Genomic DNA, 21,770 nt, shown 5'->3' on the forward strand with positions numbered 1-21,770 from the left:
TTTGACGTTACTCTAACAATCAAATTGAATCACATTGAATGATCTGAATTATCTATTGTAGACGAAATAAGAGGGTCTTCAGAACAATAGGCGAACGAGCGTCGCGGTTTCTTAATAATAATATATGCAAATGAGTCAATTTAGTTTGTACACGTTTAAGAGTTTAAACGTTGTACGATTGTTCAATCGTTTGCAGTATTGAATACACTAAAGAAAAATATGGTATTCACAAGTGTTTTCCTCAACGCCGGGAAAAACAATAGCAATTAGTGAATATATATTTTTAAGTTTCTTATGGTATATACGCTATTTTGCGTATAATGAGTAGACTCTACATTTTTAATTGTTAATTTAATTTTAAAAAATGGTTCATAAATATCGTCTGAAATAACTTTATACCTTTCTTAGATGATGACATAACACTTAAGCACTTAACATTAAATTCATGCATGAGATATTTTATCACTTTATCATTTCTTTCAATAGTTCTGATAAAATTAATGCCGGCAAAATAATTTATATACGGTCTCTATTAACTATACCAGCTTTGGAGTACTATATTACTTACATTCTGGAGGGTGAAAGTGTAGGGATAAGTATCAAGCATGAAAACGGCTGAACCGATTTTGATGAGATAGATTCGTTTTGAAATTCGACAGAGATTATTTATTGCGAAAATAAAACTTAAACAAGGGCAAAAGAACAAATCCGCAGAAAACTAGATAAGTAGGTATTGTCTAAATTATTTTCAAACAACATATATCATTTGTTCGAAGTAATTTGTCACAACATAATATACATATAATCTTTAGCACCATTAGAGTTTAAATGACCGATAAGTTAACAATTAAGCATTTAAGTCACATTGCGATTAAGGCTGTTTAAATAAAACTAGGTAAATATCCTGCGTGATAACATTCATAAATTTAACCATAGTGTTAACTGTTACGTATTTGGAGAAAAATATAATTGTAGATACAGGGTACTGATAACATTCATAAATCATATTGTTAAGTACCTACTTGGAGAAAAAAAATTAGTAGATACAGTGATATTTGTGTTTTTACGCGATACTAAAATGGGGAATCATTCTGTCTTCAAATTTGAATACAAATATTTTTTTCTTACGAAAGTAGAAATCGTATTGATAAAAAATTTTACCGAGTTCAGAAGTTATATATTTGGCCGTAGGAAGAAAACAATTATTTATAAAACAATACGTTTTATTTACAATAATTATATACAATATATACTTTTTATAGTGGAGGCCAATATAAGGTTACTTCATTATGGGCGGACTCTGGCAACCATTTTAAATACTCCTCTTGTAAATCTGAAACAAAAATGTATTGCTTAAAGAATCTTAACACACAGATGTTATTCATTTTATATACTACTATTGGTCGATAATAAATTAACAAATATACAAGAGACATACCTACTCATGGAAAAAACAAAGAGCTGTTTTCGAGAAAAAATTGGCGCCTAAAATGCGGCACATTTTTTTTTTATAAATATTGTCTATATCACATTTAATAACTCAGGCCCCGGAAACGCAGACACAATATAAAATTTATTTTGTCGTGGCCCGATCGGGCCGTTCGGGGCTCAATGGGTTAATACAAATCGACACCACTCAACTAAAAATTCACCATTCCTTTACGACTGCACATTCAAAAAAAAGTTAAAAAATTATATTCATAAAGAACTTTTTATGTTCATAAATGTTTTAACTAAATTTACTTACAACTCGCTTCCTCCTCCCAAGCCCTTTGTAACTCAGCCTTCGTACCACAACGTCTAGAAATTAGTGCTTTTAACAGAATCTCGGTTCTTGGTTGCAATTTAGCCCAACTCTTGATCATAGTAGAAGGAGGTGATAGTAGTGACGTCGCGTATTTCTTGAGTTTTGGAAACACGGAACCTTCTAGAAGGAATCGCGCGAACCATCTGCAAGAGATGGCTTAGATTATCTAGCTGTATTTAATTAATAGGTAGAATTATTTATTTTTTGGTTGTAAATATTATCAATTTTAACATTGTATAAATATACTTATAGATAAATAAAGTATTGAATAATACAAACAATAAAAACACAAAAAGTCTTTTGAAAATAAGTTGCGTGTTGCTAAATTTTACAATTCGTCATATATGATACAAAAAAACCTATCGACATAATATAAGAGACAACCACATTTGTTAATTTCAAATTAGTTTTTTGTTAATTTAAAGTTTAAACACTCTTATCAACAAAATTAATATTGATAAAAATAGAATCGAAACCATCTTCTAATAACATAGCATGTTTTAGCATGTATCATAGTTACCTATATCGTTCAATTTTATCGGGAAAATCTATTTCCATAATTGGCAATTCCCAACCGGCTTTTCCGAACGTTCCCTTGTAATGACCCTTCACGCGACCACTTTTCTCGTCATATCTTGGCTCTGGATCCGATAGTGATTCTGAATAAAAAAAATTGGTTGTCTGTAAAGTCGGTTTACTGACGATAGTTGAACGTGACAACGTCCAATTGTGCTTCTTTGTCGCTCGTTCCGCGCTCTCGCTTGCACTTCAAGTCTTACATGGAACGCCTCAGAGCGAGGTAACGCCGCATGAGTCATGTTTTTTCGTGCGTGCAGCCGGCTATATCGAATTATAAGACGTCACGTCAAAAATAGAAAATTTAATTATATGTAGTTCATAATGATATTGTATCTAACGTGAAACACTGATAACTTAAGTAAAATTATATTTATTTGAAAGAATATATATAGAGCAATCACAGCTATAACGTTAAAATTTAAGAACACCGAATTTTATTATAGCACTATACCGTGACTCCTTCCTCGCACTATTATAAAGGCACTAAATACTATAAATCATAAAGGCACTACTAATTATAAAGGCACTAAATAAATGAAGGCACTACTAATCGCTCGCACCCATAAATTAAAGCAAGTACCATTCTCATTTCTTAACAAAAATGTATATGTAGACAAAAATTAATCTATTAATTTCCGTAACCTTCTCCCTTAAATTTCATTTCACGTTAAGAACATGAATGAAAGTCGAAAAAAAATCAAATCACTTCAATATTTTTGATATCAAACTTACATACAATTATTTCATTCCACATAAATTGCATAATCTATACCAATATTATAAAGCTGAAGAGTTTGTTTGTTTGAACGCGCTAATCTCAAGAACTACTGGTCCGATTTTAAAAATTCTTACGGTGTTGGATAGCCCATTTATCGAGGAAGGCTATATGCTATATCATCACGGTACGACCAACAGAATCGGAGCCACGCGGGTGAAACCGCAGAGCACAGCTATTTTAATATAAGTATTGTAACAACTAGCTTTCCGCCCGCGGCTTCACCCGCGTAGTTCCCGTTCCCGTGGGACTTTCGGGATAAAACCTATCCTATGTGTTTATCCAAGTTACCCTCTATATTTGTGCTAAATTTCATTGTAATCGGTTCAGTAGTTTTTACGTGAAAGAGTAACAAACATCCATACTTACAAACTTTCGCCTTTATAATAGTAGTAGGATTCATCACGTACCAAGATGGCACAATTGCGGGACATACACCGGCAGCCACTCCGGTTCAATAGCCGCTACATTCCTCATCACCATCTTGCGTCTCTCATCACCGCCAGTCTCGTAAAGCTCCTGGTACACCACCCATTCAGGTATCGCCTTCCGAAGTATGGATTCCGAGTGCAGATGTACAGGTTCTTCTAGATCGCCGCAGTGGTACGCGTATTTGTACTTGCGTTTGTCTTCACCTGGGAAGTAAAAGTAAATAAGTTACCGAGATTACAAAATTAAATCTATACTTCTATACCAATATTATAAAGCTGAGGAGTTTGTTTCTTTGTTTGAACGCGCTAATCTCAGGAACTACTGGTCCGATTTGTGTCCCGATACTGTGTGGGGGATCTCCCACACACAGATCATTACTTCGATCAAATATACACATACAGTTTTATTTTATTTATCTTCAGGAAACAAACAAAACAATATATCTTATAAATAAGAGATAAAAAACCAAACATATATCAAAGTTTCCACTAAAAATTTTAGTTATTTTAATAAATACACATTCAGTCACATACAGTCTACCGGAGGATACAAATAAACATGAAATAACAAGCATGAATACAATTTCAATATCATTCACTGTTGCATTTATTTCGAACTTTGGAAGTATGATTTGAATTGTTCGTAAAATAAATCAAGTTTCAAATATTTACCCTCTTTAACTTCGTGCATAGCAATCTTCCTCCCGACCTGGTCTCCCAAACCACTTAGCAGTAGTTGCCGTAACAACCTTGCTTGGTTTTCATCTGGTGGTTTCATCTCTGGGTCCACTGCTACATTCACTCCAGAGACGCTTAAGTTTATCTCGGAAGTTAGCTGCTTTCGTATCTTGCGGATTTCTTTGAGCGCCTGAAATTCATTTTACAATGTAAATATTCAGGTACTATGAACCACTAGATCATTATCGTTGTGTAGATAATATTAAAACATTCATTCGAATTTACAAATTTCGAAACAATAACGTTCAACGTCGCAAATCTCTGGCTACTAGTAGGCAGTTATGCTTCAAAATTTTATTTTTGCTACAATAACTAAGATAAAACTGTTCTCAATGGAGCAGACTAAACATTATAACGCAGAAATGTGATGGAGTGAACAAATTTGTACAAGATTACATACATACAAGTATTTTAATTTAATAGTCTATTTTTTCATTTTCAAACTTAATCTTAATAGTGAATCCAAATATTATTTTTTCTTAAGAAAAATGGTTCTTATTTACCTTTTCCCTAAGTCCATATTTAGCACAAAACAGTTCTTCTTCTCCTTTCGTATGCGCATATTCCGCAGCTCCCACAGCTCTTAATAGTACACCCGGATCGCCCAGTAAAAGACTATTGCCAGTTGCTGGCCAAGAATCTGGCTTTCCGCTCATAATCTAGTAAAAAAATATTTGTATTTTTGTTTTATATAACTCTTAAAAAATAATTACTGTTTAAATTTAACACGAGAACGGTCACTTAACATGTAGAACACTACATCTGTATTTTTGATTTACAAATTATAAGTAGCAAAATTGAGAAAGATAAACTAAAAAAACACGCTCGAGAATATAATTTTCTAAAAATAGAAAGACAGTGAATTTTTCTGTTTGTGTAAAAATAATCAATTAAATATTACAAATATTTCAAACCAGGTTTCAAATCATATAAAAAATAATTACCTCAGGCACGGTGAGAGCAGCAACTAGTGCAATAGTATAAGGCAGTAGGTTTTGTTGATGGCTGAGAGCTAACATTTTACCGTAGCGCGGTAATAGGGGAAAGGCTGAAACTGCTTTACCTAGTGGTGTCACTTTTAGCACCTAAAACATACAAATATTATGTTTTTACCTCATAATGTATAAGTAATTGATATATTAGAAATAGTTAGGTATACATAATTTAAAGGGTAATATTTTCTTAATACGGGTCGATGTTTAGATATTACTATAAATTTTTTTATTTATAATAATTCGTCTTCTTTAAAAATACTTCTCCAATAAGATGTTTGTCTATGACCAAAATACCTTTAACTAGAATGAAGAACATTCTTTTGCTAAATTTTTATTATTTACATAAAATTACTTACGTCTTCGTCTCCTCGTCTTTTTTTGTTTGTTTCATATTTCTCTAGTATACCTAAAATTTCTAGACGTTTCTCCGCCAATCGCAGTTGCATTCTATCTGGAGCAGTTGGGAACGGGAAATTCACCACCTAAACAAAATAATTTGTTATCAATAGAATAAATAATATTCATTCCAATTCATGTGTTTCAATATTAAAGGACAGGAACAAGAAAAACCCCTTCATAAAACGTTTTTATTGCCTTTCATCTCTTTTTAATGGCTTTAAACTGACTAGTATATTAAACATATAAAAATGATGGATTAAACTTCATTCAACATGGAATTTATGCTTATTGACAGAGTAGAAATATAAGTATTGATTTTCTACCAGTGTTGAAATATAACTGCTGCTGTATAAGCGGCAGGTGCACCGCGTGACGTCACTGATAGCATAAAAAATGCAACCCAGTCGTGTTGGAATGCTTTGCTAGACAAACAAAGCTGTGACGTCACACTCACCTTGTCTATGCCCATACAGCGCATCTGCAACAGCAACTCATCCACAGGTCTTCGACACAAATCCGGTTCATAGTGTGGTGCACAATCATGTTGGAACACTGCGCTACTATACAGTCTGTATGCGTGTCCAGCGCCAGTACGACCCGCTCGACCGGCCCGTTGAGACGCACTGGCTTGCGACGTCCACACGATGCGCCAGGCACTAGCGCCAGTGCGGTGGTCGTATACTCTAAAAATATATGTAATTTAGCTCTTCACTCGCCAATACGAGCACCTGATTATACAATGTTTTGCCGCAGTAAAATGTATTCTATGGCCTTATAACTAAGTTCAGACTGAAAAATCATATCATAAAATTGCTCCGTTGCGACGTGAAAAGACACACTTTGGCATTTATAATATTATTTATTAAGCTATTGCATAGCTTCTATCGCGGGCCTTGAGCGCGGGGACCGAATCCAGAAATTCCGTAACAAAAAAACCTTACGCTCCCCAGTCCCTACTCCGACGGGCACAGAGGTGTGGCTTGAAGCCATAGCATGCAATAGCTTTACCGCGGCAGTCCCCGAGTGCCACACGTCTTTTTTTTCTTATGATTCTATGCCTTACTATCTATCATGATCATTGTTAATATGTATTGTTTACAACTAGTATACAACAAAGACACTTACTTCATCTTCTTCTTTCCAGTATCAACAACATACTTAATAGCTGGGATAGTCAACGATGTTTCAGCCACATCAGTACTAACTACACATAGTCTTGCTCCGACGGGCGGAGTTTCAAACACTCGAGCCTGTTTCGCAGAACTAAGCATAGAGAATAGAGGCAGAACCCATAGAGGCTGTCGGCAGGATTTGATTTCTGGTGTTAGACTGTCGTCTTCGAAATCTGAATGGAGAAAAATAAAAAATTTAAATAAGATATGATACTTAATAAAATGCAATGTGATAATGATATAAATAAACTTATTCACCTATATGTTTGATGTATTTTTATTAACGGCTACCCACTCTAATATTCGGCTCTATACGAATGCATACAATGCGTAATGATTTAATACTAGTAATTATAATTATATTTCCCTTAAAGTTAAAATCTCACCTAGCTTAAGAGTTACTCTAAAGTTAACACGGCAATATTAATTCAAAACTTAAATATCTGTCACATTTAATACAATAACAATAATTAAAAGGTTTCTACTTGTATTAAAGAGTTATAAATACCTGAATCACTCAAATGTCCTTCACTATCATCATCGTTTCCAATTAAATCAGCTTGCCCATCGTCTTCAGGCATGTCATAATCATCCAAATTGATCTTTGGTAATGCTTTTGATTTTTGTTTAGCCTTCTTCCTTGCTTTTCTCGCACGTTTCATCTCTTTTTCTACCTAAAAGATATGAATATAATATTTTAAAGTGTATTTCAAACAAAAATAAAATATTTTGAGTTTTTTTTTATATGCTTTTATAATAAGCATGAATAACATTTTTTTGTAGTGAAATATGCACATTTATAACACAATTCAAATGTTGCCTTAAATATGTTCACAAAGTATAAATTTGTAAGGTATGAACAACAGAATATCTATTTCAAAAGCAGTTATCATTCATCGTTCCATTTGCTGTTGTATTATGGAGACTTTTTTTATTATTATATAATTACTTACCTCATCATCATCAGATTCAATGTCTTCTGGTTCAGAATCAAGTGCTGGATCTACTTCTGTTGTAGATTTTTTGGTGATTATTTTCGAATAATCTATATCTTTGCGATATGGAAACGACGCTTTCAATTTACGCACAAGGTAATTGACCTGAAAGTTAATTTCAATTAAATAATTTTAGTTTCTTACATTTTCAGATATTACTTACTTAATAAAATTAAAATAATATATTAAACAATTATTTATTAAAAACAAATTATGAGCAAAATCATAGGTTAAATTCTTACAGATAAAATTATATATTTTACACAAATAAGACAAAAAGGCTTATTCATAAACAATTAACAAATACTTACTTCTTGTTGACCAGTTACAAATATAAGTATGCCGCCTTCTGGCAATCTTGTGTGTATTTTTACCGACTTTTTATAAGCTTCTTTTAAATAATCACTATATGTATTTTTATTGAAATGTATTGTCACAGGAAACTGTCTGGAATCAATCTAAAAGAGAAGATAACTTTAAGCAAATTATATTTACGAAAAAAATCTCTTTGTAATTTCACACATCAAATAAAAAATGTGAAATATAATATTATAATATGTCTACAATACTCCGTTGAGATACTTTTTTTATAATTGTAATATTAAAGTGAATTCAACAGAGATGTTTTAACTGTAGTCGCATAAAAGCTTTCAGAAATACAATGCATACAACAAACAGATATCAAAGAAATACCGTACTGTACCATAGTTATCTTACCGTAATCAAAGGCGGAGGTTCCTTGAACAACCTTGTGTTTTCAGTAAAGTCTTCCACTCTCAATGTAGCTGACATTATAATAAGCCGCAAGGGGGAACCTCGTTTTCTCCGTAAGGGTACTATTCTAGATAATAAACCTAGCAGAATATCTGTATACACACTTCTTTCGTGGGCTTCATCTATAATTACTACTGAATACTTGCTGAGGAGGAAATCTGACTGAATCTCTTTTAAGAGCACACCTGTAATTTGAAACAACAAGCAAAAATTTTATATTTTGGATTGTATATTGAGGTGTGATGGAATATGCATGTGATGCATATGCGTTCATTAATTGACATAGAACAAAATCGTACAACGAATTGTCAGGTGAATGTTTGCATATTACAAAGCAACAATCAAAACTTTGTAATGAACGCACGACAAGCGATTGGCACGTTATTGCTCTGTGAATACAATTTGATTAATTATACACAAGATGCAAGCATTTTCCTTGCAATCATCAATTGACGAAAGCATGGTAAAACATTGACAATAGGCATAATAGTACTTTTTTGTATTGGATTTTACACTAGTACTATTCTTTAAAATCTTTAATTTCTAATAAGCATAACAGTTCTTATTTTACTTTATGTGTCATAATTCAATTGAGCATCTGTAACACTGTAACACTAACCATCTGTCATAAACTTAATCTTCGTGTCTCTTGTAACATTTCCTTCAAACCGCATCAAGTAAGATACTTCCTTACTACTCAAGCCCAACTCATGAGCGACTCTCGCAGACATAGCTACAGTGGCCACTCGCCTCGGTTCAGTCACAGCAATCATTTGCTTTTCAGCATAACCAGCTTCATATAGAAACTGTGGTATTTGTGTTGTTTTACCACTACCTGAAAAAGAACTTTTATAATTTCAAAGAAATAGAATGTAGAATTCTGCAAATAAATCAATTTTCAATCTTAGCAATATTCATCAAAGTATTCTTAAACCAAAGTCGTAGTAAGCAAGTATAGAGACAGTACCTAATAAAATCTAATTTTTTTAACGTACATCAATCCCTTGTATTTTCTTATTAAAATAAATAAATGATCACCTGTTTCTCCAGCAACAATGAGGAACTCATTTTCATTAATCAGCTCCATTATTTTTTGTTCCTCACCCAGTATAGGCAATTTCAACCTTGCTACCTGTATTTTAGGGTCTCTTTTAACATTGATATGTATTGTTTCATGTGACAACAGTGGTTTTTTCACTTCTTTAACCTTACTATCAGCTTTTTTGTTGTTCTTTTTATTTTTCTTTTCTGTGTCTATTTCTGTATTATCTATTTTTATACTTTTAACGTCGTCATTTATAACAATTGTGCTGTCTTCTTCTTTAATTTCTACAGTATCAGGAATGTCTTTTATATTACTTTCCTCTATGATACATTCTTGGTCACCATTTTCTACAGCATCGTCATCAGATTCAGATTCTGTAATATCATCTGAAGATTCTTCTAATCCCACTACATTTGGGTCATACTTCGTCTTTTTTACTTTATTAGCATTTTCCAGTCTGAGGAGACGTAAACGTTTTTTTGCTCCTGAAAAGGAATTCAATTATAATTTTAGTTTTTAGTATTCTTATACTTACATAATATATTACTCCAGTTATATTTTCACTACAAATGTTTACTGTTCAAATTTGCTATTTTTTTTTTAAACATAGGTAGTCAAATCTGAGAACTACCTTCAAATCTATAATGTCAATAATTTTAGTGCTAAATTCTCCCAAAAATATTTTTTTTCCATTGTTCCAACAACCAAAGTAAAAATGAAAACGTATTACCTGCTATACTGCTGAATTTCTTTGGCTCTTCCTGATCTTCATCTGGTTTCTTAAGTTTCAAATTTGCAGTTTCTACATCATATTCATTAAGTTTTCTTAGACCAAGGGTTTGGAAAGCAGAGATTGTAGTGAGTTGCTCCACTTCTTCTTTAGAAGCTTGCACTTGACTTAGAGATTCTAATAATGATGCCCGCTGAAATTTAAGCATATAATATACTAGCGGTCCGCCCCGGCTTCGCCCGTGGTACCTACATGTTCAAACTATCCTATCTCTCAAGTTGGATCGAACTGCACATTGTGTGCGAATTTTATTATAATCGGTTAAGTGGTTTAGGAGTCCATTGAGGACAAACATTGTGACACGAGATTTATATATTACTAGCTGTTGCCCGCGACTTCGTCCGCGATTACGTCGTTTTTCGTCATTCGTCGTTTAAAAAAATACGTGACACTTTATTTTTGAATGTTCTTAATTGTCTCTTATAAAATTTAACTAAATTAAAATTGAACACTGATAAGAAAATCTTAAAATCGGAGGAAATCGAAAATCTGAGGAAAACATGAATGAATGTGATTTAAATTCTACATTACTTAGTATTTCAAATAATAATCTAAATTAAATGTAGATTAACAGTTTGAGCGCACCGTTATAGAATATATTGTACCTAAGTACATATTAAATTACGTTAGTTTACATAGTAACAAAACAAAAACACGATGACTTTCTTTCGCGCTCGGTACCACAAACTAAGCATGTTAATGGTACGTGGCCCGCGTCACTTGACCCCCCGCGAGTTCCCCTCCGTTGCTATGCGAAAATACATTCGTCGCCCTGCTGTAGAAAAAATTGTAATACTGTGGCCTGGGCGTTATAACACGCCCAGGAAGTTCCTGAGTGCCGATAGACGTCCGTCTATCGGCATTTATAACAATTTTATATTAATATCACCATTCACCATCTTGAGGAAAAGCTTCTAATGTCGATTTAAAACTGCATACATACGAATTAACCTGATGAAACATGTTCTAAAATTGTCCTTACTCCACTTTAAAGCATTACAAAAATAACATACTACGTTAATATCGCCTATACAGAAGATGATCTGTAATCAATTGTGAGGTTATAAGCAAACCCACTTTTATATTTGTCGGACCCCACCACCGAATTCGTAGATTGATCTTCTATGTTTACCTCTAATCTAAGTCATTAAGACTATGTCGAAATCTGTCTGCAGTAAGAGGGGCCTCTCGCTATTCGTCCGTTTCCAGAGACCGAATAGTTTCAATTCTTAATCTTTCATTAAACAAACTTATTAATCGTTTTTGTCTCAATTAATTGTAATATTCGCGTCCTTACTCTAGTCATTGCTTATGCTCATGTTCATCTTCAAGAGATCGAATAATATTATGGTGCACCCTATCATTTGTCAAACGGTCTTCATATTGAGTAAAAGTTTCAGATTCTCGAGATAAAATATGACGGCCGTGATCAGCTGTGAGACATTATACCCTCTCAGTGAAGGTTTCGGTCTCACGGGATAGTACATGCCGTTCGCGGTCAGCTGTGAGCCGCAATTCTCGTTGTGAAGCGGTTTCAGGTTCTCGGCATAACACATGTTGTTTTCGGCCTATAGTAAGCCTCTTACCTCTAACGATTCTTGAGAACTCTTATTTCTCATTTTCTTAGCTTTGCTCGATTTTCGAGATAAAGATTTTTTAGGTGGCACTGATGCATGAAAATAAAAATTGAGTTGAAACGGACTGAGAGTGTTATAGACAAATATAATCAGAAAGCTTCGAACTCCTAAGCTATCGGAAGTTACACGTGTTATTGTGAGTCAACCATAATAGATATACATTTATGATGTCGGGAGATATTTTTTATATAATAAGGAGAACATTTCTTTCATACAATATGATTTCTGTGTAGCTTTAACTCTACTTTTACTGCTCTGCTCAGGAATATGTAAAATAATTGTACCAAGTTTCGTTTAAATCCGTCGAGTAGTTTTTGTTTCTATAACGGTTATACGGACAGACAGACGGACAAAAATTTTACTGTTTGCTTCGTTGGCATCAGTGTCGATCCCTAATCACCCCGTGATAGTTATTTAGGAAATATATTTCATGTACAGATTTAATATAAGTATACATAATATACATATTTAGATTCCAATTTCCATGTAACGTTAAATTCGACTATACAATAACTAACAGACAACGCAGGTTACTCTCGTTTCCGTAAGTTGAGGCGGCTACATATTCGGTCCTCATAACGTCACTTTTAGTGAACGAAACGACAGCGCGGTTTAAGTCGATGCCAATACCATCAGAAAAAAGGAAATATTTTTAATTGTGAAAAAATATTATGATTTACACTATTAACACTATTTTAATATAAAATATATGGCTGTGAGTGTGTAAAAATAAATCCAGCTAGTTTCACATCACACTTATGTTTATAATTAGCTATACGACATGAAAATATACATATTAATTACCAAGCAATAATCATACAGGTAAATACTGAACAAAAGTATTAACAGTCAAAGTTTATTTTTACTAACATTTAACAACATGTAAATGATGAAGAAATAATAATTATCAACGAACTAACCTTTTCTATAATACTTAACACAGCACATTTTTTAAATTATCTTGCTCAACTCTGCTCAAAAATTTGAGGGTTTTGTTGGAACTTTAATGTGTAAAAACTATGATATATCTAAACTACGATACAACTTGCATGCGGAAATGCTCATTACAATCTGTGAATTTAAAGAATAACTAACAACATACTATTCAATTTTATTGAGCTGATGAATATCTTTTGCCTGGAAAATCACCGCCGCCTAATAAATATACTGTGTTTTCTTATAAAATCGTAACATAATTTCTTTTATCTACTAAATTTTAATAAATAAGTTCTCTTTGTTATTTTCATCTAAAAATGAGCTTGAGCTTATATTAGGCAAAAGTATACATTAAAATTTCAGGACCGCACCTTAAATGGGGCGCTTGGAAAATATGCCTACGGGTTATTAATAGAGAAATGATACACAACAAAGTTATGTTGGTTCCATTTTATTTATAAAATATAATGAAAATGGGCAAATATAAAACATATTATGTAAAATGATTAAAAATAAATAAATGAAGCAACTACGATTCAAAGAAAACATCTTTTTCAGTGTGAAAATGCTCTATGCAATCCTGGATGATGAGTATATCATGTACTCTCATCCCAGTACGGTCGATAGCCATAACGATAAATATTATAATCAGATAACAGCAAAGTCAGAATAAAAATCATAACTTGTACAGTTGTGAGTGCAAAATTTACGTTTCATTTGGCAATAACATTTTTTTCGGTACTAAAACGTAGTACTTTGATATGTGGTTGGCTGCCCCTTCTCTCCCTCCTAAAAATATCCTCCAAAATTACCCGAGATACTTCCAATGATTGAACCATACGTTGGACATTAACTTCAGTCAAAAAATTGACGAAGCGGATGATTACTAATTTCCACTTAATCCTCGCTGCCACTATCTTCATCATCAAATCATCAATTTTCAAGTGGTGTTGTAAAATTGTCAGCAGAAATCGTCTTCCAAAGGCGATATAATTTTATGAACATTGAATCTGTAAATAAAAAATCAAAAGTTAACTGTAAATCTATAAAAAAAGCTACTTACAAATAAAATTTTATCAACAAACTACTGTTCGGTTGTTCGGTGTACGCACCTCAAAATCTTGTAAAAGTCAAAAAGAATTCATCATTTTATTATTTCATTCTAAAAGTGTAATATAAAACCTTTATAAAACCCATAAAAATGTTGTGTGGTTTTATGAAACCACGGTAAAAGTGAAACTTAGGCACAAAATTATCGTATTTGTACGATAATTATTGTACGATTCGACCGTCACGCGACATGCGCTACACAGACCAAAAAGTTTGAGACGATGTAATAAAAGTTTCACTTTAAAAAACATGAATTGCTATCATTATAAATAATAAATACCTATAAAAGTAACAACTTACCTTTTGTGGGAACGCATGGTGAAAATTCACAAAACACAAAGATTGAATTTGATATTTTTGGTTTTATGACATTCAAATGCTTTATAAATATAAATTTATAAATAATAAATTTATAAAGAATAGAAACATTCGATCACGAAATTATGTGGGTTCGAGTCCCGCCTCGTGATCGAATTTTTTCTATTCTTTATAAATTTATAAAACACGAAGATTTTAAAAATGTAACCAATGAACACAATCAATACCTATTAGATTAATTGTAATATTGCTCTGAGATTGTAATGGTGTCTAGTTTGACTTAAAATAATAAACATCTACCCTCACTTTTAAAAATGTAGTATATTCACACGAAATATAAGCGCACCTTATAGGGAAGGGAAGATATGGGTTAAAGAGTTAAATAAATAACATGATTATATTTAAATTATTAATTTTCAACAGTATTTTCAGTAGTGTTAACGTGTAAATTGATTTGATTTTTACGAAATCTCATAGATGGCGCTGTTTCAGATTTGTCTTTATACTACTAAATTCATTAAACTGTTTCTCTGCCCAAATTACGTAAATGACATAGTTTTTATTTTGTAAAGCTAGATAATAGCATGGCTTACTCGAAACCAACATTTAAACATGAGTCTTTAGATTGTACGCTGTCGTAGTACACGGAATATGTAAGAAAAATAAAGGTTCACAGCTCCTCTCCCGAAGGTGATATCATGATAATATGTTTAAACTATCCTCACCCGACCTCTTAGGAATATTCATGCAAAATTTGAAGTAAATCTATGCAGTACTTTTCGAGATTAGCTCGGTCAAACATACAGACAAACAGACAAACAGACAAACAGACAAACAGACAAAAATTCTAAAAACTATATTTTTGGCTTCTATATCGATTATAGATCATGGATTATGTATTCTTTTAAAAAAATATTCAATGTACAGTTTTGACTTTCCTACGATTTTATTATATGTATAGATATTAGATTATGAACGATTGTTCATAATATATTATATTCTATAATCATCAAACATTACTTGTTCAAAGATAATTAACTTTGAACAAGTAATGTTTGATGATTTAAACATTTTCATATAACTAGTATTGGTTTAAAATACAATCAAAATGCATGGTATATTTGTTTTATTACATAAAATAGCTCTTTGGAAAAAAAAGAAGAACACACCATTCTCAAATGTTCATGGATAATTTGTGAGAATAAAGGTTCATTGAATTAATTCATACAACAATAAGTACATACATTTTCTTTCTTTTTCTTTTTGTCTATTATTTTTTCCAATCTCTTCCTCTGTGCCTTGGACAAAAATCTTGTTTTTTCTTTCTTCTCTGCAACAATTTTAGTTTTTCTCTTTTGTGATGGCAGAGCCAATAAATTACTGGGATCCTCCGATCCATAGTTATTTGTAGCAAACTCTAACTTGATCTGAAATTACACAAAATGCATTAAGATAATCGTACTCATAAATAATTAGGTATGTTGCACCGAAACTAGCAACAAATAATCTCCTAAGAACTTAAATTTAATTAAACAGGACTACAAACACAGTAAACACATAATAAATCAGTAGAATGTGTAAGAGTTTGGTAAATAATACATAATCTTTGCCCCCCCGTCCAGGAGATCAATCCATTATTTACCTATACACTGGAGACGGGCTGCCGCCGATGGGGTTGCGAAAGATCAAAGAATTCCATACAATACCCGCGGCCCCATAATTAAAGCGTCTCGACGGAACACAGTGGTGTTTTAGTCGGTAAGAATCCGACATAACCCACGGCTCCTTCCCCGGGGCCGTGGGTATCTTTGAAAGATTTCCCCACTTAAAAAAAAAGTAAATAATACATACCTCGTTGGTTTGAGAATTATCAACGTTTGTTTTTACCACTTGCCGCGCTTTAGCGTTATATCTTTTCTTACCCATTGCGATATTTTTACATTACATATAAATATCTGGCAGTTTATTAATTATAATATATTTGTTTTTATCGAAACTCGAAAGCTTTAATTTAACAACACGTGCAATTATTGTTATGACATTTTTTAATTTTTTTTTTATAATTAATAATGTATGTCAATTGTGACTTGTGAGGAGCTTGTGAGATTGTGAGTGTCACGTGTCAACTGTCAACTATCAATTTTACGTTCGGAATTATAGGTGACTAGCGGTCCGCCCCGGCTTCGCCCGTGGTACATATTTCGCAATAAAAAGTAGCCTATGTCCTTTCTCAGGTATCAAAATATCTCCATACCAAATTTCATGCAAATTGGTTCAGTAGTTTAGGCGTGATTGAGTAACAGACAGACAGACAGAGTTACTTTCGCATTTATAATATTAGTATGGATTATAGTACCTAAATAATTAAAATAAATAATATACCTAAATAAATAAATAAATAAAATCAAAAAGAACGGGTGTGCCAAGCACAAGTGTCAGAAGTGTAACTTATGGCAATAAGATACCTACCAAAATCGTCGACTTACTCCATGACGTGATGGTATTGAAATGACGCGACATAGCAATTTACTTTCAATCTCAATGCGCATATAGAAATTTCACTCATTCATTTTAAAGAAAGCTCATTTTAAATCATTATCTATCGTCTTTGTTTTAAATATATACCAAGAAACGTAATTTAGCGGTGCGACTAAGCACAAACTCCGTTTATTTTATCATGTTTGCAATGACCTTGCGCCTGGTGTCAGTCTGTACACCATAATAATATTTATACGTGATTATACACGATAAACCACAGCGATAATAATCTCATAAACGTAGCACTTAGACGTAGCACGACACTAGCACCTGTGACTAGCACCTTGAGCATTTAATGCTCAGAGCACCACACTAGCACCGACTAGCACGATTACTAAGGCGCTCTTTGCGTTACATAATCTGTGGCATACTGCAAATGTATCTCTGTGGTATATAACCTAGAACAAAATGGTAACATCGGAATTCGGAAACATCGGAATTCGGTAATGTCATAACAAAGCAACATGAGAATTGAGAAATTTTAATTTAATTGAAATAAAATAAATAGGATTTATGAGGCAGTTATTCCTTCCTTTTTCGCATAACAATATATTTATAATTTATAATCTATTAAAACGTCCAGTTCTTATCAGTTATAAGAATGTTGAACGAAATATCTCGCAGATGCATTAATATCAGTAAACATGAAGAAACAATGATGAATTATCACAACTCTGCAATAACGTTACGCGGAGATAAACACTTACATATTCTGGAATTATCCTACAACTTGCAGTGCTTTGACAAGAAAATAAATTTAGTGGAATCATCAATACCCTGTCCAAAAAACAGTGCATGTGTGGAGTACCTGACGAACTGTTCAAAAGATGGATTAAAAAATATCGAGCTCGTAGAAATGATAACAAACCCATGCTTATGGCCATACAGCGATCATTTAAACAGGGAATTGACAAATATCACATCCTTCAAATGGTCACCGTCTAATGTGATATTTAATAATCAAAGTGTCCTGGCAACATTGAATAGTGTTGGTAATTTAAATTTCTTCGGAAAGCAACGAAAAGTATGGACGTGCCTTTTTGATTTTTCATCAATCATTAAGCAATATCTAGCTTCTGAGGCGCTAATCCCAGCTACGGTGAACAAACACATAAACTTTAACAAATTGAAAGGAATTGTTTATTCCATTAGTATCACCACATTTTGTTGGTGTCCTCTAACCAATAGGGATAAATCATGTTACCTTGCTACTGCTCAGAAAAGTGGGTGTATATATTTTTGGTGTCTCCTGTTTCATGATTCTGATTTAAGCGTGAAAAATGTTGGTAAAATACAAACAAATGATGTAGACATCATGTCTATGGAATGGATACCCTGTGGAAATGATAATTTTTTATTTGTATATTCTAATATGTTAGGAGAAGTAACTGCAAATGTTTGCCAAATACATGAAGATAAGTTACAAGAAATATCAACCATTTCTATATGGAAGTATAAGGATAGATCAATACCAAAGTATATCAAATATATACTTAAGGACAATCAGATAATTCTAGTATTTGATAAACACAGACATGTTATTGCACAAATGTATGATGAGAATTTTAATTTAGTATCGGAAGTTTTTAAAATTGTTAACGATGAAAGAATAACAACAATAACAAAAGCAAAAGAGGGGTTGTATGTGGCGACAATAAACATGAACATATATAAAGCTAATATTATAATTAACGGTAATACATTAGATTTGAGTTTTGAACAAATTCAGCTGAAAGACACCTATACAAACCATGAATTGTATGGTCTCTGCTTTACTGAAAATGATGCAATATGTAATATAGCTCTTATTGATAGAAATATAAAGTTTAGAAAAGAACAATTAAAAATGTATGTAGTATCACTACATTTTGACGGAGAGAACGAAGCAGATAGTTTAATATTTAAGAACCCATCAAATGAATTGGCTCCAATGTGGGATTGTATCGAGTTAATAAGATATAAATGTATGAAAACTAAGCAATTGCCAAAAATTGATTATGAATCTTTCTTCAAAGAAGCAGAGACAGATGTTTACAAAATGAAAGTCTATTTAGTTCTACTACAGTTATATAATAGTCTTGAAAGTATTTTAAAGAACAAATCAAAAGGAATGTTGCCTGAAACATCAGTTGCTGTGATACAGGATAAAATATTAGCTGCATATGCTTCTACTCGTATTACTGAAATATATGAGATGTTGAATAATGACCATGCGCTTAGTACATTAGAATCTGAATGTTTATCTGGCTGCAGAAATTTTTTTGAGCATTATAGTAAAAAATATAAATTATCATTGAGTGATTGTGTACCCAATATAGATTTTCAACAAATAGACATACATATAGAGAAATCTAAGTTGAATACAAATAAATATGTTTGTCAATTCTGTGATGATGATATAGAAGGGTTCTCTTGTAAAAGTGGACATACAAATATGTTTTGTGTATTAACATTAACACCAATAATTGATGATATGGAATATTTAGTGTGTATGCGTTGTAATGTAACTGCACGGATGGACCTTTATCCATTTGAGCCTAAATGTGTCTTTTGTGATGCCCATCTTGATTGTTTTCATTTAATTTATTGAACATTGAAATAGGTATATTCAATATTGTTTTTGAAATGTTTTCAAAACAAACTTTTTAACGTTAATAAATTCGTTTAAATAAAATGAAGAAATATTTTACTCATATTTTTTTTAAAGATGTGACTCAGGTCATAGATTGAAGTTTGCGTAGGGGTCACCAATATTTCAAGTTTAATATTATTTAGTTTAGTAGTACCACTACTAGTTATTATTCTATCCTTAAAGTATGTATAGGTCACATTCAATCGTTACAATTGTTACAATATTATTATAATCATTGAAATAATGAATTGTTTAATAATGTTTTGGGTGGCCTTCAACCAACCTTCAGCTCATAAACTGAAAGAGACAAGAGTAGAAATTCGATTGCCGAATGCCGGCTGCAGCTGCGGCGGGATCACGGGGGGCCGAGTGGCCGAGAGACGTCGCTGCGGCAAGACGAAAGTCGTGGGTTCGAATATTTCTGTTTTAAAAATTTTATACCATATTTCTAATATTTCGAGTTGATAAATAAGACTTCCTTACTCGATACACATTTTTTGGCATATTTATAACAAATGGAAGTCTTCTTCTTTATCGGTGAATATCAGACACTTTCTTGTTGCACTCAATAATCCTTCAATAAGTTTAACATTAACACACTAATTATATTCGAGTATGTACTGCTTTAGATGAGTGGTCGCTATGATTTGATATGAGTTGTTTCTCAAAATGCATAACAACAAAAAAATAGACATATACCTACCTAAATAATTAAAAGCACCCAGTTACAACTAAACACAAAAAATTAAAGATGGTAAATACGTATTGTACACAGGAAAAATATCTTATCAATATGAGATAGAATCTACACGGTAAGAGCATTCAGCTCTCCCTACTTTACGTAAAAGGAGCAAGAAAAATTGGAACAGTTGGTTGAAAAGATAAAAGATAATAATACTTATTTATTTAGTCCGCAATAATTTAACAACAATTGTTAATATGTTGCAATAATTACATGCAAGATAGATACTTATCCAAAATCGAATGTTTAATTGAGCGTGAGTGATGACTGATATTTCGTAAAAAAAAAATTGTGATAAGTAGTATTCATTGCCAACTGAGATAGTTAATATATATTATTATAATCTATCGAGTTATCGTCCTTAGGACTTTCCTTAGCCGTAACCTAGACTGCAGAAAAGCTTTTCTCAAAGTATAGCCAATAGATAATAATTTGGTAATATTTCATACTGTTATCTATCACTAAGTCGTAGTTCAATAATGTAAGGACATTTTAAATAAGATACCTTGAAAATATAAAGGCAAAGGCTTTCGCAAATGCTACGCAATCTGTTACCAAAGGCTCGGAATTCATAAGCTCTTAGATAACAAACTCTGCATATTTACAAAAAATTGTAGTAGATCATCGGATGATGAATAAATTTGGAATTGGTTGTAGCACTTTTTAACTAGCAAATCGCATTGTTCGATGTTCCAGGTCAATTTATGTTCCTAGTCAGCCGTCGGGTAACTAGTTTATAATTAGGTACCTACGTCCATACGTTTAGATCCTAATAAGAGCTTTGATAAACTAATACACTATCAAAGCTCAAATATTTTATCTTTATAACTTTTTAAACGGCTCCATATAATTAATGTGAATCAAATGTCAATTCTTTCAACTTCAGAACAACACCGTAGTGGGGTTTAAAATGGCTAAAAATACTGGACTATAAAGTAAATATAAACTCTAGCTGAACATTTATTGTCGTTAAGATAAATTCTCATTCGTCACTCACATTGAGATTTAATTAATCTTAGGATATTGAAAAATTACAGCACAGATAGATAAGATACCCGGCACTTGGGGAATTTTCCTAATTTATGATCAAGCCAATTGATAAAAATGTGCGACAAACGAACATTAAGTGCAAGACAGGACTAACAGTTTACACTTCCATAAATAATCCTGATAAGCGTGAGGACTGATAGGTACACACTACACATTTAGGGCGATTATTATCGCAAAATGCTTGTACTACGAAAGTGAGCAAATTTGCAAAGATTAGAATTAATAAATAACTTGGGATGATAAAGAATGGTGTTTATTCCCTGGTTCAATATTTTTACTATATGCCATTTAAAAATAAAACACTACG

At 32.4% G+C, this 21,770-nt stretch overlaps 2 protein-coding genes across 2 annotated transcripts; one reads left to right on the forward strand and one right to left on the reverse strand.

The window, feature by feature from the left end:
- Positions 1 to 1,183: 1,183 nt before the first annotated feature.
- kz (putative ATP-dependent RNA helicase kurz) lies at positions 1,184 to 16,558 on the reverse strand. Its single transcript, XM_089708967.1, has 19 exons — positions 16,353 to 16,558; positions 15,746 to 15,928; positions 10,441 to 10,633; positions 9,704 to 10,195; positions 9,285 to 9,500; positions 8,609 to 8,850; positions 8,203 to 8,349; positions 7,850 to 7,996; positions 7,405 to 7,570; positions 6,850 to 7,069; positions 6,179 to 6,407; positions 5,682 to 5,807; positions 5,275 to 5,415; positions 4,834 to 4,989; positions 4,265 to 4,460; positions 3,572 to 3,796; positions 2,328 to 2,466; positions 1,748 to 1,950; positions 1,184 to 1,333 (listed from the first exon to the last, which is right to left on the reverse strand). The coding sequence occupies exons 1-19, from the start codon at positions 16,425 to 16,427 to the stop codon at positions 1,257 to 1,259; spliced, it is 3,573 nt and encodes a 1,190-aa protein (XP_089565093.1). The 5' UTR covers positions 16,428 to 16,558; the 3' UTR covers positions 1,184 to 1,256.
- Positions 16,559 to 17,447: 889 nt separating this feature from the next.
- LOC149478834 (uncharacterized) lies at positions 17,448 to 19,754 on the forward strand. The gene has a single exon (XM_089708612.1). It carries the CDS (start codon positions 17,641 to 17,643, stop codon positions 19,627 to 19,629), a length of 1,989 nt encoding a protein of 662 aa, XP_089564738.1. The 5' UTR covers positions 17,448 to 17,640; the 3' UTR covers positions 19,630 to 19,754.
- Positions 19,755 to 21,770: the final 2,016 nt, after the last annotated feature.

This window comes from Colias philodice, chromosome 21 (assembly GCF_061535455.1).
Source record: "Colias philodice isolate Cphi_HAF_F1 chromosome 21, ilColPhil1 Martin Lab GWU primary, whole genome shotgun sequence".
NCBI classification, from domain to species: Eukaryota; Metazoa; Arthropoda; class Insecta; order Lepidoptera; family Pieridae; genus Colias; species Colias philodice.